General features: G+C 47.5%; 1 protein-coding gene across 1 annotated transcript; it reads left to right on the top strand.

The window, feature by feature from the left end:
• Nucleotides 1–18,611: 18,611 nt before the first annotated feature.
• On the top strand, nt 18,612–19,274 carry BJ212DRAFT_591165 (uncharacterized protein). The gene has a single exon (XM_041343598.1). The coding sequence runs from the start codon at nt 18,733–18,735 to the stop codon at nt 19,144–19,146; it is 414 nt and encodes a 137-aa protein (XP_041185209.1). The 5' UTR covers nt 18,612–18,732; the 3' UTR covers nt 19,147–19,274.
• The last annotated feature ends 281 nt before the right edge of the window (nt 19,275–19,555 follow it).

The following is a 19,555-nucleotide window of genomic DNA, read 5'->3' as shown; positions in this document are numbered from 1 at the left end:
GGGTAGTCTGTGGGACTGCACCCAACATTTGTCTGCCCTTTCCGCTGGTACACACGAACGTAGTCAACAAGCATCTCAGCAGGGAAGATCATCGTGCTTAGATCAATCGTCTGCCAATCCGCTGGAAAGAGCGTTAGTGAGTATTTCGATGAGGAAGGAAACTGAACACACGTGATATACCCAAGTTGAGGATGATGGACTAGTAGAATGGATGCGTCAGGCAGAATGACACGGGAAAAGATGAAGACAGACCATTGGCTCTACAGAGATCAGTCGCTGCGATATGCCTGTGCCATCTGGCAACGGATCGGGACCAAGTGCTGCGGCACCAACACGCGCGGACTCGACGCCGGCGGTTTGCCATGTGATATACCCATCTGAAGGGATTCGAGGGATCCGACCAATACTCGAAGCCTGCAAAACGTCAGACAACCAGGAGATGGGGCTCGCAAAATTGCTTACCAAAAGTCGTGAACTGCGCGCCAGATTCTTGGAAAATGTCATCAGGAAGAAGTGTTAAGGCAGATACTGCTTGTTGGCTGGTGACAGAAGATATGTTAGTCTCCAAAGAAACAACAGCCAACCACAAATCACAATGAAAATGGTACTCACACTGCACTCCCTCGATAACTATTTGCATTTGTGATATCAGGCGTGTTGACAAACCACTCATCCTGGGTGTCATTGAGATAGATGTAATCGTGCGAGAAGGGCGCAAACTGGGCGGACTGCGAGACGACCTGTCCCGAGCCCAACTTATTATGCTCGACCTCGAGAATATCGATTTCAGGGGCACCACGGCCGACATTCACGGATGGCCGGGATGATCTCCTCCTGGGCAGGTGCATGACCTGGGTAAAGTGTTAGTGGTGTGTGTGTCCAATGTTGAGCAAGAACAGTGGGTAGTGCGCTAGTAAGGCGGGGGAAATACAAAATAAAAGTTGAAGAAGTCGGGTATAACTTACGAGAGGCGCTGTCCCGACAGCCATGATAGCTCATAATTGTACTTGGCCTTCGAGGCGTTTGACTGGAGAGCAGCGGCTGGTCCAGAACCATCCGGCTCTGTCTGGTTCGGGAATGTGCCAACATCACAGGAGTCATAGCTGAAGTAGAGTTAGTACCTGAATCGTTGCTCAAACAATTGAACTCACGAGTAAGGCCAAACGCCGTCTGTAGTTGCGCCGTATCCCGGACGTGCAAGGTTACCCATCGTCATGCACCCGGCCACTATATCAATCCGTTAATTAGTACTACACATCCCGAACCAATCCTGTTGAGAGGCATGCTCAGCGCCACAGCCACTCACATAACCCTGTGTCTCCTGATTCGGCCCTGGTAAACTGATTGACACCTCGATATAGCCGCCCGTAAAACAAAACTTGTTCCAGCTCTGGAGCATGCCACTCCGGTAAGGCAAGCCATTCTCGGGGATCTGGTCCATGACGATGCTCAGTACCCATTGCTTGTTGTTATCTGGGCGGGGTCATACCACTCCTGATCGTCGGTACTCCAGTACCAGATGTTTGCGGCTTCCCAAAAAGGATCATCCCCAGGCCAGAAAGTGCGGTTGGGTGTGTTGAATTCATCCGAGAAGACTAGCTCATAAGGGAGGCCATCAAAGCCTGTCCGCGTCGCAGCACTACTGGGCGTATCAGGATCGATGAGCTGTGCCATTTGGAATCTGGACAGGCACACCGTCAGTCAAGTGGTCCATATCACACGAAAGAAAATAGAACAGCGAAATAGAGAAGTAGGGGACGCACAGAAACGGGATCTGGCCGGTTCCATTGACGAGCGCGTTGCCTGCAATCGCATCTTTCTGGGCGCGATCGTGAAAATAACTGACAACCGGGTAGATGATGAAGAGACAGAGGAGGGCCAAAATGAGGAGGAAGAGCACCGAAACGTTGAGGACACCTCTGAGGGGAAAGACACTACTTTGAAAGCGTCGTCATTAGGATCATTAAGGGAATCATCCTCATCTGGCTCGTCAAGGGATGGGTCGTAGGCATAGGGTACGAGAGCACCACGTGTATTCCAAGCACCAGAAGGGTACTTGCTGTCGTACGAAAGTGAGAAAACGGAATCTCCTGAGCCTGTAGTGAAGACTGAATCGCGTTTAGGGAGTGGCTTCGGTGGGACCAGTGGACTACGGTTGTCCCCTACGCCGAGACGATATAGTATCATTGCACCGCGCTGACCAGAAGACAGTGAGGCTACGTTGGGTGCAGCGAGGACCTGGGAGTCCTCTGAAGCCACGCGATTAAATTGCATGCTTTGGCGAGACTGCGACCGATAACGCGAATTGGCGTGAGGAGAACCTGGGGACGAAGTGGGGGGATTGGGGTTCAAGGGAGAGGATATGTAGTTCAGGTTGGCGTTGTGGGATAAGGAGTGTGTGGGGGTATGTCTGGACTGAGGTGAATCTGGAGGGAGGAGGGGCGTTTCGAAGTTGGACGTGCTAGGTGTTCGCGAGGGCAGCATATATTGGGCGACTTCCGGATGTCGTGCTTCATCGCGGTCAACGTACTGGACCGTTTGGCCGTCGTCAGCATCGCGTGGACTGACCATGCGATCTTCACGTTGTGAATCAAAGGTTGTTTCATGCCAAACAGAGTTGTTTATGGAGTTGTCCAAGTGCTCCTTTTCGCCGCTAGAAGAACTAGTCCGTTTTGCCACCATTGCACCTATAGTTGACAATCCACCGGTGCTGCTCACGATAGCCTCAACACGGTGGGACACAAAGATAGGACTAGCAGTTAAACGCCGAAACTTGCAAGAATTGTGAGAACCGAGACGGCATGCCCGTTCCTCGCCTCCGCCAAGCCTCCGCCTCTTACGGCTGGGCAGGCCCAGATACTTATTACCTACATATCACCCGCGCGTAAGTATAGCTCTGTACTTATGTAAATAAGTAAATAATGTACTCACCAAGTACTCACTTTAATTAGTTCCTCGGCTGCCGTTGATGGGCACATCCCATGCTTTTTTTTCGGCTGACAGGTCCGCATTTCAATTTTCCACAGCAAAGTCAATTTCTATTTGGCATCGAGCTTGCAAAGGAGAATGTGGCCTACACCCTGGCCGCTGGAATATTGGAGAGACATTGCTCAACGAGTATGGTCAAGGCCACATGGCGGGGTGGCGACGGGAGGGCGTGTGATGTTATTTTACTGATCAGCTTCGACACTCGGTTCTACTGCAGTTTCTCAAGTATAAGCGACATGGTCACGGCCACTCGCGCATCAAACGTTGGGCAGCTACCACATGGGCCACCAAGATTGCCATGTCATGGCGCAAACTTGAAGCTTAAGCTCCACCAATATTAGAAGTGGTTCTCAAGAACTCGCAACTGATTTTCTCAGGCTGCCGCAGTACCTGTGTGCAATAATATTAATATTCATGACATATTTGCGATACTTAACCCGCTCGTATCAGCGCCCTCCAAGGCTCCAACCCTACTATCATCTCGACAAGGCCATGCACAAGGAGAATAACAGTGGCACAGGTATGTAGTATGTACGATTCTGCTCATTGCTGATATCGATACAAAGAGTTGTCTTCGTCGACTGACAATGTTAGCGATTACAAATATTATTTTTGTTTTGCTTCTATGCTAACTTGCCTAAATGAAGTTAGTACGTGGAGTGTCTTCTCATATTCGCGTCTGACAAGTACACTAAATTTTAATGACCTGCCCAATTATGAGGAAGGCGGCTGCCCAGTTTCCCCTACCCAAACCTATAGTTCAAGAAAATTGGACGTTCCTCATACAAAATAGCACGGTCGACACCGGCCGAGGAAGAAGACGCACATTTTTATTGTCCTAGCCAGTGCCGTCATCGAAGTCTTCGTCATAGAAGATGTCATAGCCAGGGAGCTACCATTAGCCACGATGGCCGAGGCCGTCCTTCTTATTAGGTCAACCTCCCAGCTACTAGTTAGGCTATGCGATTACTGAACTAATTGAGGGTGCAGGTGCACAATAACCTTGAGTTTGCGTTGCCTGTGCTTTGCTTCGTGTGTTGAGGGTGAATGAGCCAGTGAGGGGCTGGATTTGTTTCCTACCGCATAAGTTTTTAAGCTCTCGCCTCGAATTTACGTGGTCTCCCTAGCTAGAGGACCATAAAGACGAACGAACGTTGAACAGTCGTTCTTTCTGCGTATGTGTTAATGGAGGCCTGCCAGTCCAAGGTCTTTCTGTCTAAGTCGTTCGTGGGAAGAAAATTACTCGACCACTGCTGTGCTGACTCGAAGATGCCTAATAAAACTGCGGTGTAGATGACATTGATATGGACCATGGAAAGCTCATCCGGGAAGTTATCCTGTGGCAAACCAGGCAGACAAGTGCATGTTGGTCATATGCATTAGTTGCTGCTCGAGAGACACAAGTCCCGTATGCATCGATACCGGAAGGAAACTCATCGGCGCCTAGCGATCGTTTGAACGTTCAGCCCTTCTTGATCTCATGATGTGCAAGTTGCAAAGGGCGACGAAAACCGAAGAGACAGCCGGTCTGCGGTGACAGAATAGACTGTGATGCTGCGTGATGGTATCAGCCGCGTGTAAACACATGTTCTTTTGCAATTGGACGGTAAAGTCATGGAATGAGGGAGTTATTTTAGAAAATTATGCGATGGGCCCACAGCTGAAGCGCCCGGGTTGGGAGTGCAAAAATCGGACAAGGGTAGTCACGTGTCACAGCGTGCTGTTTCACATCACTGCCTCGATTCCCGTCAGAAGTTCAGGATCTTGATTCTGTGCAGTGTACATACTCGAAATAATATGCGTCTGCTAGTATCCAGGTTGACGAAGTAACCAGACACCTCCTCACCATGAGGCCCGAATAGTCGCTAAGCGCTACGTCTTTGTGGAAGCTACATATCGGGCATACTTGTTTCGAGCAGCAAGTAATGCACGTCGCTGGTGTGCGGTTGTTTACCTGCTTGACAACGATTCGTACTAAGCTTTCCATATCGATAATTGTCTGCGCTGGCGCCAGATTTTGCATTCATAGTTTTCCTTCCCGCTTGTCTCGACGAGGGGCGTGACTTCCGCAGCCATTCGATGCAAACGCGCCTTCAGGATCACCCAGTAGTAGAAAAGCCGTCATCGCTCCTGATGGTTCAATACACACGGCCAAATTCGACTGCAGCCTACCCTTCCTCTCACAGACATCCTTTAATCGCGCCCAACGATCAAGTTCTTCAAAATCACAAGCCCGTTGATTTGGACTCGCGAGAGTTCATGACAAACGTTCGCCTTGGGCAGTTCTGCTAGTAGCGCAACAGCGTGGTGGGGAGTGAGATAATCGCGTCGGTTCACAATGATATCGCACGGGGCAAGGACGTGGCTTCTGTTGATGATATCACAGTCTTTAGGATGTAAGAGATGTTGTGATATGCATTTTGACGTATGCGGACTCCTGACGCGTTTTTATCCATACCCTGACAGTACTCGTACGACAAATCATCCCTACAGGAACTCCTTGCTTATTCGGTTTCGAAAGGAGCTCTGTAGCATGTTTGTGGACCGCCGACTGCGAAATTCGCTGTAGGTTCTGAGTCCTGACTCGTCAGTGACATTGTAATTGGACCCATATCTCTGGCGCATCGGATGTACCACCCACCATACGGACAATTTGCATTTTCACACCTTCCTTTACGGTTCGACTTTGTCTTTTCGGCATCCAACCCTGTTGAGACTGCCGCTGCTTCCAACGTTGCCAGCCTTGCGCCTTTCGTTGTCTCAATGACACGTAGCTACCTGGGAATATTTCATGAATATGCTTCATTTTTACAACGATTCATTATACAGATATCCTTTTCCTCGGCGATGGGCGAGTTCCTGATCCCAAACGAAGGGGTTGTGCACCAGGGTACGCCAACTGTACACTTGGTAATGTAGTGCACGTGTTGGGCATGATGGTGTATGCATATATGCAACGCAGTTTTAACACCACCTTACAGGCTCTGATTCTTACCCTGAATTATGCCGCGGACATTCCATACGTACGTTTGTCTGAGTCGCTCGTCTTCGCTTTGTACGGGCTATTCCTGCATTTGTTTGTCTCTGTGAGTATCCACCCCCTGGAAAATCATATTCGCAGCAAAAATGAACTTATATGAGACGCAAGAACTCAAACGAAAACGCTGGATGCTGGCTGTTCTCTTTAATGCTTCTTTTTAGCGGGTGCGATTTTGATTGCTCGCTTCAACAACGATTGCACTGATAGGTTTAATTTTTCAGACATTATCATCACTGGGTGCATGTCACGATCACTCCTAACTCGTATGCGACCGTCAATGTTCCGGCGAATTGTTGATCGTGCTTTCGCCTCCATTTCCAAGATTTTGAGCAGCTGCATGGTGGGGCGTTCGCGGTGACAAACGTCGAGGACACAGGATGAAAGAGTTCTTCGCTTCATTCGGCCTCTTTTACGATATGCGCGCTTATTTTCTGTCCTTGAGGATTTTATCACTACCTCCGAATGTACATGCCATCAGCATGCCTTTCTACTTCCATTCCCCTCACTGTCCATTCATTATAATCTCGATCAGATTTACGTTCTCGGTTCAGCCTGGTGCGTAACTTCCGTTCTTGTCCAGGAAAATAGCGCTGGCGCTTCTAGCGGGCACTTCAGCAACCCCTCAATCGACGATAGGTGATCCCACTTTAACTTTTTATGTCGCGTTCAGGGCCGAGGATCGAGCCTTGCTTGCACGGTGCGTGTAAATTGCGTTCCCCCGAATTGAACTTAGGCTGGTACTTACAGAGTCTTGCCCGGGAAATTTCCAAGTTCGCAAGACATAAAAGTTATGAGCATAATTTGTTCCTTCTGAAACGCTGCCTGTCCCTTCAGAGATGCTTGGGGCAGAATCGTAGTGCTGTGCAGTCATACAGTTAGCATCTGCCGCTCCTCCTAAAACTGTTAGCGCTCATGTGATGGAGGTAAGTTACACGTACATTCGAATTTTTGGTGCTTCAAGACTGAAATAAAGTGGTATTGTGCCGTCATGTCCCAAGCGCAATCAACACGAGGCAGCATAAGCCCTATATATCCTCGCAATTCTTCCTGAGTCAGATAAGTCGGTTACCACCTTCTTGCTCATGTCCAGCCCAAGTCAGGATACTCGAGGAGTCAGTGAATACTCACAGTCATCAGGGCTACACGCTGATGGGAGCTTTTTCGACAAATTTCCACTCAAGTGGAATGTTCCAAAATCCTTTATTTCGCGGCATATCTTCAAAATATGCTGCCTCATATTCACCTGGCGCAGCGATCTGCAATGGTTGCACGCCCTCTTGAAAGAAGGAAACAACTGGGAAGAGCTCCATCGTCAATATCTGACACAGCTCAATCAAGTGAGCACCGTGGTAGGTCGATGATGGGTATCATTCATTCAAATCGATCGCATTAATGTGTTCTTGCGCAGCAAGGACTCGTGCTTGCCACTGCGGCGGTTTTCATCTCCTCAAATCCACCACTTGTGAAAGATGTCGACTACACATCTCATGTATCTTACGCCTGTTTGGCGGAGTCGCTTGTCTTCTCGTTGTTTGGGCTATTGCTCCAGCTGAAGGTATCTGCCTCTGGAATCCTTTTTCAAAAACGTAGTGCTGCAGAAGTATGCATTGTCCATTGTCAAGGTGGCAGATCAGAGTTAACCTCACCACAGATCATAATTGAAAGGCGCTGGAGAATATTCTGGCACCTCCTGGGTTTGGCAGTGCCAATCATTACATTTACCATATCAGTGGTGCTTTTGCTCATAGGTGAGCAGTTCACCTCGTAATGCGTGTTCGCGATTCATGATTCATCATCAGCCATCGTGCTCACGGGGTTCTCATCTCACTCCGAGACTGTCCAACTTTATCTGAGCATAACATTTGCTTTCCTTGCCACCTGTCATTTGGTGGCGATTCTGGGTTCACCGTTCTACCACCATTTATCGAACCTATGCTTCCGCGTTGTTCACGGCGCGAGTGGTAAAAGACCTCAAAGAGCGGGCGAACCTTGAATATTGGTACTGGATTCAGAGGTTCCGTGAGGGTATTAGTAGGTGTTCTAGTGATTACTCCTCCAATTTGGCATTCAGCGGTGTCGTTCCTTCTACGAGTCTAAAGAATTATGCCTTCGACAGCTTGATGCAGGTCCTTAGTCCTTAAATAATATCAATGTAACCTCGATAGTTGCGTGAAAATTTGCATTCCTACACCTGGCATATTACGGGCCTTCTCACCGTTGCGAGTCCTGATTCCTGACTCCTGACGCAGGCCCTACGGCAAAAACTCGTATTTCCTTGAACCGGTTGATTAAGGCTGAGGTGGAGGCTGAGAGCTCAGAGCTGCTTCGGACTGTCAAGACAGACCGTAAACACGCACATCAGGCCACCAGTGTTCGAATAATGAAGGCATGCAAGACATTGAGGATCCAACCCTTGATTCAGGAAGTGGTTCTCAACTTTCACAACGATTCGCCCCTAAAATTCCTGATATCAAGAATGTCAGAACTATTGTTTCGTCGCTGCAATATTTGGCTGATCTGGCTTTCAGGTGATCGACGAGCTCTTGGATAAAGAATACATCCAGCGTGTGGATGGAACCACAGATGCATCTGAATATGTGGCATAGTTCTTGTCCTCGGTCAAGATAACTACCCGAATCATACTGTTGTAACTGATGTAGTGTCAGGATAATAATGTATAATCTATGACCATCGGGGAAGCTGAGTGAAGTGAGGGATGTCGTGTATCTGCTGCGACACCGTAACCAATCCATTCTCTAGAGTGGTCATCTACCTTAGCTTCTTTGCTGATCTATCTGATATTCTGGATCAACGTCATTAATAGTGGGCAGATGATCGTTGACCTTATAGAACCCAACGCTTGGAGGGTCTGCATGCTGAAGCAGCATGCTACGATGTCTAGTCTCATGCGCCTGGATGATAAACGCTCGATCTTTGACAACACTGGATGACCATACATCGCCTGGGGCAACGGGGGCGGTTCATACTATCTGCATCAGATTGGCTGTGGATGCTGTGTAAGCATTAAGTAATGTCGTGTACTTATGAACGTTTTTGTTACCTTATTTCGTTTGCAAAAGTCAGGAATACCTTTACGATACGCATCATCTCTATGTCTAAACGAAAGTCACTTTGTGAAGTCTGAATTGAAGCAATCCTGAAGAGGTCAAGAAAAGAGCACTTCCATCTGGTCGTAAGGAGACATGGGGACTAGAAGGGCAGGATGCTCACGCAGCCTCATGTCCTTTAGACCACTATTGACAAATTGTAGGCAGGGGTCGCATAAAAGATATCTCGTCGTGCAGCGTTTCATGTTTTGCAAGAAAAAGACGGCTCCTGGAAAATGGTTTGGCGGGAATGATAATTTCCTGGAGCTTTTCGGTGGCGACCTCCTCCCTCACTTTTAGAACCCTCACCCTTTCGGTTACAGTGACCGTGACGCCCGATTGTCCGACGTTCATGGGAGTCATATTCAGCACCCCGGACAGTAACCTGGGACTACCTTCGTGCCATCGAGGATCACCAGGCATTTTGATCAGGATCGAATCATGAAAAAGAAAGATACACGACACTTATTGCGAGACGACATGGAAGAACTCGGGTTTAGCGCGTCGCTTGGAAATCATATGGGTAATAATCGTCTCCAAGGATGACAAACGGAGACGTTAATCGAAAGATCAACACCTAGGCAGTGATTTGCGGTGTGTTACAGCGGCTTTGGGTCAGGATGTCCAGCAAGTATGTTTAATCCATAACGAGAAAAGATCGCAAGGCGGAAGAACTGCTCGAGATCGACCGGATGGATGTGTTTAGTGAGTCCAGTGCTGCGGGAAGCTCGCTGGATGGTGGTGCAATGCAGTTCAATGAAGGGCAGACGAGCGGTGAATATAGTTGCGACTTGCAATGAGTGTTTAGCCGATGACTTCGTCTCATGGTCCAGATTCTACATATCGAGATAAGATAGAGCTGTTACTGCTTGAGGTTGGCCAAAGCGTTTAGCAAGAGCTAACTTGAAGATGAATCAGCAAACCATGGCGTTGAAGTCCGACTCCGAAAACCCCACATACTGGTAATCCCTAGTAGTACACGCATGTCGCAGTGACTCACATTCATAGCACTTTGAATGCATAACATGATCATTTTATCGATAAATCGTTGGCAACATAAGCCATGAGCTTATCCGCGCTGCCAATTTAGCTCGAAGGTTCGCCATATCAACAAAAGTGAATATCGGAGCACCGTGACGGGGAAACGGTATGTATAGTCCTTTCTTCTCATGAGAATTGTCATTTCTAGTTGTTCATGTGCCCGTTTTCCAGCGTGATCACTCCTAAGGCTATAAGTAGCCCAGCGTAGACTGTGCTCAGGTTGACCGTTATCGTTTGCACTTCTTCACAACTCCCTCGTAATGCCATCCACATTCATCAAGACTTTCGATACCCCTGCATATAAGGGGACTGTTACGATCCCTCTAGGCCTCTACATAAACGGACAGTTCGTCGACCCTGTTGAGGGTGGCACAATTGAGTGAGTGTCTTCCTTGTACACCCGAATGTCGGTCTCATTCGTACAGTGTTGTCAATCCTGGTACGAATTCTTTCGTCACAAATGATTCATAACTTATTCTTGCAGCGACGGGCAAGGTGGTCACTTCCATCGCAGCCGGGACGAAAGCCGATATAGACATTGCCGCGAAGGCAGCAAAGAAAGCCTACAAGACGTCATGGGGCTTGAAAGTTCCTGGAGCTCAGCGTGGAAAGCTCATGTCGAAGCTCGCCGTTTTAATGGAGGAGCATATTGCGGAGTTCGCTGCTCTCGATGCTCTTGCTAATGGTACGTACTCCTGCACCGCCGCCACTCTTGAGTTAACGAAGCAGCTCATACTACCTTGCAGGAAAGGCTTACAATACCGCGTACGGTCGAGACAACAAAGGAGCTATTGCAGTCATGGAATACTATGCTGGCTGGGCTGACAAAATCAACGGGAAGACTATCGAGGTCCGTTTTCCGCTCTTTCACATCAGTGAAACTCATTCCGCCCTAGACAAACGAGAACAAACTAGCTTATACCAGACATGAACCCATCGGTGTTGTGGTAAGGGGTTCTTTCTCAGTGCTATTTGAATGAGATCTCACTTCATGCCTAGGGTCAAATTATTCCATGGAATGTTCCGAGTGAGTGGATTCAAAGGGCGTGCGGGACTACAGTTTACGTTATCTAGTGTTCTCTCTTTCTCTCAAGATCGCTCCTGCGCTGGCTACCGGCAATACTATCGTCCTGAAGCCTTCTGAACTTACCCCGCTTTCTGCTCTGCTCTTCTGTACCCTGATCGAGGAGGCGGGCTTCCCTCCAGGAGTCATCAACATCGTGAACGGATATGGTCCAACAGCAGGACAGGCAATCTCCGAGCACCCTCTTATCGAGAAAGTCGCATTCACTGGCAGCACTCTGACGGGGCGGAAAATTATGGAGGCTGCTGCGAAGAGCAACTTGAAACCTGTCACCCTCGAACTTGGCGGAAAGAGCCCGAATGTCATTTTTGATGACGCCGACCTGGAGCAAGCAGTCAAGTGGGCGATTCACGGTATCTAGTATGTTGTCCCCTTCACATTATCTATGCTAGTTCTCATCGTCGTTGTAGCTTTAACCACGGCCAGAATTGTTCTGCAGGTTCCCGTATCTTTGTTCAAGAGGGCATATACGACAAGTTCTTGGATCAGTTCACAGAGGAGGCACGCGCGATCAAGGTTGGCGATCCTTTTTCACCCGACACGTACCAAGGGCCACAGGTGTCCAAGACTCAGTTCGAGGTTTGTTTATTCGATTTCATTGTAAAACATACTTTGACGCCCGTAAAGCGTATCATGGCATACATAACCTCCGGCAAGAACGATGGTGCTACGGTACACCTGGGTGGCAAGCAGATTGGCCAAGAGGGATACTTCATCGAGCCAACAATTTTCACGGAGTGCCAGCCCAACATGAAGATCGTCAAAGAGGAGATATTTGGCCCTGTTGCGTGCGTCATGAAATTCAAGACCGAAGACGGTAAGATTGTTCTTGTTGCACGATCACCGTATCCCTAACAACTTTCCAGAGGTTGTTGAACAGGCTAATGATACATCATACGGACTTGCCGCATCGGTGTTCACCAAGGATATCGACAGAGCAATCCGCGTTGCACACGCTCTCGAAGCAGGCACTGCATGGGTTCGTTGCTTCGTTGTCTCATCATGCGCGTTTTTGTGTAATAACGCCTGGCAGATAAACTGCGCCAACCAGACTGAAATATCAATGCCATTTGGAGGCTTCAAGCAGTCGGGAATTGGTCGTGAACTGAGCGAGTATGCTTTGGAAAAGTAAGCTGATATCCTTCAAAATGACGCCGCACTAATGATACTCGGTTTAGCTATACGAACGTTAAAGCCGTTCATGTCAACATTGGCATTCGATTGTGATAGTTTAGGATTCTCGGACCTTGTATCATCAGTACGAACAAGAAACCCATTTACCTTCGAACTCGGGCATTAAGAGATGTCTGTACACTACGTCTGCTGTTATCTTTTTTCTCTTCCTCTCTTGCAAATAATATTCAAATATTTCGCCGACATCGCACTCTGGAAAATGCAATGCGTAGCTGTCTGTGAGCGAATGAATCGGTGCGAAGGTCAAGCACAGTCTTGTGGTGTATTGGTCCTTGACATCCCAGGGAACTCGAAAGTTCGGTTCGTCCGTCCGTCCCACATCTAACCTGATCACAAGTACAGATCGGCATCCATAACTATTACTCGCCCCTTATTCTTTGGCCTTTGCGGCTCATTCCGGATCCTGAAAAGCTGCTGGATGACTTGGGTTTCATGACCGGGGTGATGTCAAATGACAGGCCATACGCTGTTGACTTCAAGACGAGGTTACCGGAAGTAGAGCTCAGGCACGTGATGCAGAGTTATCCTGATGTCCCATGAGAAGAATTGACACCACAACTAGGCTCGGAGGAAACAAGGGAAAGAATCACCATTTCGTTCAGCCCCTCAGGTCTCGCAGTATCATTGGCCTACAATATCACAATTGAGTTGTACATTAGATAAGAGTGGAAGCTTCTCATTTTGGTTCTGCATACACCTACATTCCTTCAAACTTCACTGGTAGTACCCGTCCCACTCATCAACATTGACGAAGGTCGTAAATAGTTTATCTGAGTGTCTAACGTCGTTACTGACATGGACGGTTCGTGGACACTTTCGTTGCTTTGTCGAAGGCGGAATAGAATTCGTGATGCCAGGACGCTGTGACTGACCACCTGTAGCCTAGTGCAGTGGATTCAAGATCAACTAGCAGTTAGAATGCAGCCAGTGACGTACGTGTCAAACAGATTGCTATAGGCGCTCTGCAGAAAACAGAAAGTTAGCGAGTCGTAGGATTTGATAGACCAGATGCGTACTGGAAGTGCACCTTCACAGATAACATTGGCGAGTGTGACGGCTTCCTTAAACGCGTTACTCGATGTCATCTCGAGAGCCGACTATTTCCACGCACCGAGGATGCACAACATGTAAAATATGCCATCGTGGTATAGGGTTACTATAATTTCGCTCTGAAAGTCTTTATAGTCGTGAAACCACTTATATACAGTAAGGATCAGCATCACTGCCATGTTGTTGTGGGTAAGAAGGTCAATGGATAGTTTTGGATGATCACTAACCGCTGTCGAACACCGCCAAGAACATGTATACGATTGCAGCATTGCGTGTGCTCTCGAAGTAACAGGTTCCTAGGGGAGGCTCCTCTAACAGTCATATTAGAACGATTTTCGTTCGTGAACACTAATGAACTCACCTCCTGGAATCAGCATTGTAGGAATGAGGTCTGCAGCAATAGCGCCGGCAACTGACAACTATGCAATAATAAAAATCTACGCTGTCATTTCCGCTCTGCAAAACACGCACCACGATATAAACCAATAACCCGATCAGCAACCTTTTACTCTTTCGCCAGAATGCCCAGGTCCGAATAACCAGCAAGGCTACCAAGCAAGTGAGTTCCACTGGGCTCTTAGCATGCATGTAGAACGCGCACATTCCGCAGCAACGATACATATGACGTGAATGACTGAAATTCACATGGTTTAAGTTGCATGAATTTTGAAAAATGAACCGTTTGGCAGGTAGACTCACTATATCCTTCCACAGTAGAGGCACACTTCCCCCATGCAATCAGCTTAGCGTGAAAATTATTCACCCTCCAAGCTTACCTGATTACTGACACGTATTGCGTCTAAGATATGCCCATCAGCAACACACAAAATAAGAAGAATCGGAATGGGTCACTCGCCATATGCAGTCATTCCGGCACCTGCGAAAGGCAAATATCGGGAAATGATGAACATGATACGGGGTATATCCCATGGCTTGAACCAAGTCCATCGCACCTGTGGGGAGTGGTCAGAACAACACTTGCGAACAGACAGATATTTCCTCGACCTCTTCGGAAAAAGTGATGCAATAATCAAATACCTGTAACGTCGAAAGGAATTTGAGGTAGAAATACAAGAAATGCGTTTGATACTCACGAGAATTGCAAGACTGCCCACTGAAAACAATAGTCAATGCTGCCGTTCAGTTTTCGGACGATCCGCGGACACTCACAATTGACGTACTAAATCGGACATACTGTTGATCTCGAGTTTATCAGATGCAAGCTCCATTTACTCACCTTGACCGTCTGCAACTTCGTTATGTCTGAGACCGATAGTAGGGAAGACATGTTAGGATATTATCTATGCGCCTTGTAGTACCTGCCCGGGGCCAAGTTCTGAATGGAGCGATACATCTGCGAGCATTACTTAAGTACGATGTTTGATAGGCACTAAGTCGATGGTAAGTATTAATTAGTGAATTGAAATTGCCCTGGTTATTTTAAGCCCCCAAACCGATACTACACAGCCTTGCGGCGATATTAACCAGATAGTACCTGCCAAGTACGAGAGGCTCCATGCACTATAATCCGAAACTGCTTGATATGCCGAGGATTGCAATGACTGAAAGCGCTGTCACTCTCATCGCGGGCACAGTCGAAAATAATATGGAGCCTATAAATGCAACTTCAGTTTTGGTGGGAAAAAAGTAACACAACCTACGGGAAATTGAACCAGCAAAGATGATTCTGGAATTTCGATTGAAGGAGGCTCCTCGACGACTGAGTACTAAAATATTGCATCAGATGCATCAGTGCTAGGCTAGATCATTGCTTGCTTGATGTCATGATCAATAATGTTACAGCCCGAAACCCTAACATGGTACTAGGCAATCAGGTTACTTTCCGAGTCATTTAGGTCTCCTTCTATTAAAACTTTAGAGCTGTGTACCCCGTATGTTATAGTGACAGAGTCATACTATTAAAGGATGGGTGTGAGCGAGCGGGGGAACTTGGTGGACGTAGTACAACGATCGTATTCGTGCTTGGTAATCCAGCACTTACATCGCCGAAGTGAAATTTGAGGGATATCTGATTGATCAAAGAGTTTCAGCATGAATTCACGTAGAAAGGGAATGTGCATCTAGGGATACATCGATAAGACCAAAGTGGAAACTGTTAATGGGATCACAAAGCAGTGACCCACGCGAAATGTTTGAACGCCGAAGATCGAACTATTCAATCAATTCATTGTTCTAACACGGCCTTGAACAGCGCCCAATTGGCAAGTTGCCCTTGTATTATAACAAACATTTCCCCCAAGATTAGCAAAGTTTTTTGACCTTGTTTGAAATCCGCTCTACTTACGAGAAAAACCCTTCTTCTAATTCATGTACACGCTGATGAGTACAGATGCGACCTTTGAAAAGTGCATACATGCGTCGTATCCAATTCCCTGTCATAAAACACGATCGACGTGTGTAGCGACAAGGGCAGTCGTACAAAGAAAGTAGGAGGTACAAAAAAGAAAAGAAAGGGGCGGTTGTACAAAAGTGGATAGCGTTGTTGTACCAAGAAAGAACGATCAAATGGTTTAGACAGAAACGGAGGCAGTAGGAACGAAAGCGATGACGAAAAGGCGGTGATGGTACACGCTTGAATGCGAAGTAAATGTGTAATGATCCAGTTTGTGGTTCACAAGTAATGATGGAATGGAATAGATGCACTGGTGATTAGAAGATCAAGCTCATCGGCGGGCTTGACGGGCTAAAGCCGGTTGGGAGAGGGAGACTCGGCGAGAAATCTGCCGTTCGTTGAAGGAAGAATTTCCTCCATCTGTGAAAAACTGTCGCAAAGACCGATATTAATGAGATCAAGAAACGGAAAAATAGGGTGTGTGAACGGCGTGTTCTATGGCACGAGCGAGAGTGACAGCGGTCGCCTAAAGCGGAGAACGAAGGAGCGTGCATTATCGCGCACAATGACGAACGAGCGAGTTTGTAGGCGTCCTAATAAATAAAGAATGAAATGTGGATCATCAGCAGATACATGGTGAGAGACATGCAAGACATACCTTCGACGATTGGAATACCAAAAAGACAGGTCAGGAGCGAAGGGATAGGCGGGAACGAGATAGGCGGAGGAGATAGGAGGGAGGTCAGAGTGTGGGGTGGAGGCAAACAGGACGAACAGAAAAAAACTCACAAACAAAGTACCAAAACTAGGTCAGTTTTGAACAGGGCGACAGCAAGAGAAGAATAAGAAAAATAAGTAACCTACGAACGTCGAACAAAAAAAGGCACTTTAAAGAAAGAAATACGTCAAACGGAAAAGAAAGATATCAAAAGAATTTATCAGATGAAGTAGATAGAAAAATCGGGGCCGCAAAGACATACAAGTGCATCGAAATCCAATATGTGGCCGCTAACTATGGAGGGCGCCAGAGGAGACGATGATATCAAAGTTGAAGCTTGAGGAAGTATCGAAAGATAGGATAAGATAGATGTGCTGCGAGCACCGCTCACATGCACACCAGACCATCAAAATGAAATCAAGCAACCTGGAACGCACTCCCAAGCGCAATCATCCGCCGGACAAAGTGACATGAGTCCTGCAAATGTGTTTGCAACAAGGGTAGTCACGTGTCACAGCTATTTCACATCACTGCCATTTCCTCGCAGCTTGATTCTTACATACTCGAAATAATATGCGTCCGCTAGTTTGCAAGTCGACGAGGCAACCAAAAACCTCCCCACCATGAGACCCGGACAATCGTTGAGCGCTATGTCTTCGTGGAGGCTCCGCTACCGATGGGATATTACAAGCTTGTTTCGAGCGGCGAGTAATGCACGTCACTGGTGTGTGGTTGTTTGCCTGCTTGACAATGATTCATACTTCTTTGGCAGGCTTTCCATAGCCCATATTTGTCTACGCTAGCACCAGATTTTGCATTCATAGTTTTCCCTTCCCGTTCGTTTCGACAAGGGGCTTGGCTCCCGCAACAAACCCATTCGATGTAAATGCGCCTTCTGGATCACCCAGCAGTGGAAAGGTCGTCATCGCTCCTGATGGTTCTATACGCACGGCCAAATTCGACCGCAGCCCGACTGACATTGTCCTTCCTCTCACAGACATCCTTTAATCACGTCCAACGAAAGATCAAGTTTTTCAAAATCACAAGCCCGTTGGTTTGGACTTGCGAGAGTCCATGACGATCGTTCGCCTTGGACAGCCTTTTGGCACAGTTCTGCTGGTAGCGCAACAGCGTTATGGGGAGAGATAATCGCGTCGGATCACAGTGACATCGCACGGGGCAAGGACGTGGCTTCTGTTGATAATATCACAGTTGTTAGGATGTTGGAGATGTTGTAGTATACACTTTGACGTATGCAGATTTCTGACGCGTTTCATTCATACCCTGACGGCACTTGCGTGGGACAATCTCCCAAGGTATTTGTATTATATCGATACCAATCACTCGTCATACACCAGTCACGGTGCGTCCTTGCTATCTTCATCGTTTCCACTTGGCTTCCACCCCCAACAAATCATTCCTACAGGAACTCCTTGCTTATTCGGCTTCGAAATGGGCTCTGCAGGATGTTTGCGAACCGATGGCTGCAAAATTCGCTGCAGGTTCTGAATCCTAACTCGCCAATGACATTGTAACTAGATCAGACTAACGTTCCTGGCATATAGGATACACCACCCACCATGTGGACAATTTGCATCGTCAGGCTGCCACTGTTTCCAACCTTGCACAACCTTGCGCCATGCTGCATGCGGCGTGTTTCGCTACACGAGCTGCTGTGAGTGCTTGTCTCAAATATTATAGTACAGTGTTCGACAGAACTTTCTAATTATTTCGCACAGTGACCTGTGGCCTCTCGCCGTCTCAGTGACGCATAACTACATCGGCATATTTGTGAACATGCTTCATTTTTACAGCGATTCATCGTGTTAAATATCCTTTTCCTCAGCGATGGGTGAGATCCTGATCCCAAACGAAGGGGTCTTGTGCACTAATGTACGCCAACTGTGTGCTTGGCAATGTGGTGCGCGTACGTGTTGGGTATGATGGTGTGTGTATATATACAACGGAGCTTTAACACTATTTTACAGGCCCTGTTGCCTATCCTGAGTTATCCCGCGGACATTCTATGCGCATGTTTGCCTGAGTTGCTCGTCTTCGGGCTATTCCTGCAGTTGTTTGTCTCTGCGAGTAACCCCCTGAAAATACATATTCATAGTAAATGGACCTGAGACACAGGAACTTAAAGGGAAACGCTGGATGCTAGCTGTTCTCTTTAATGCCTCTTTAGGCTGGCCCGTGGCAGGTGCGATTTTGATTGTTCGCTTCAACAATGATGGCAATGATAGCTTTATTGTTTCAGGCATTATGATCACTGGGTGCATGTCACAATCACTCCTAACTCGTATGCGACCGTCGATGCTAACCTACTGTCCGTCGTGCTTTTGCCCTCACTTCAAAATTTTGGGGCAGCTGCATGGTGGGGTATTCGCCGTGACAAATGTTGAGAACACAAGACAAAAGGGTTCTATCGTTTCATTCAGCCTCTTTTACGAGATGCGCGCTTATTTTCTGCCCTTGGAATTTTATCACTGCACCCGAATGTACATGCCATTAGCGTGCCTTTGCGCCGTATATTTCTTCCATCCCTTCACTCGTATACATTCATTATGATCTCGATCAGATTCACGTGTTCGGTTCAGTTTGGCGCGTAACTTCCGAAATTCTTGTCTAGGAAAATAGCCCTGGCGCTCCCAGTCGGCACTTCAGCAACCCCTCAATTGACGATAGGGATCCCACTCTGACTTTTTATGTAGCGTTCAGGGCCGAGAATCAAACCTTGCTCGTACGGTGCGTATCGATTACGTTCCCGAATCGAACTAAGGCTAGTACTTACAATGTGACAGAGGTAAGTTACACGTGCATTCGAAGTTTCGGTGCTGCAAGACTGAAATGAAGTAGCGTTGCGCCATCAGAACTCAGGTGCAGCCAACACGAGGCAGCATAAACCCTTTACATGGCTTATATATCCTCGCGATTGTTTCTGACTCAGATAAGTCAGTTACCCTCCTACTGCTACTTA

The sequence above is a fragment of the Suillus subaureus genome (assembly GCF_016647635.1).
Source record: "Suillus subaureus strain MN1 chromosome Unknown BJ212scaffold_328, whole genome shotgun sequence".
In the NCBI taxonomy this organism is placed as follows: Eukaryota; Fungi; Basidiomycota; class Agaricomycetes; order Boletales; family Suillaceae; genus Suillus; species Suillus subaureus.
This window is presented reverse-complemented; position numbering and strand designations above follow the sequence as displayed.

Coding starts and splice junctions, on each gene's coding strand:
- BJ212DRAFT_591165 (XM_041343598.1), top strand. CDS start 18,733: ATGCTAGCTGTTCTCTTTAATGCCTCTTTAGGCTGGCCCGTGGCAGGT.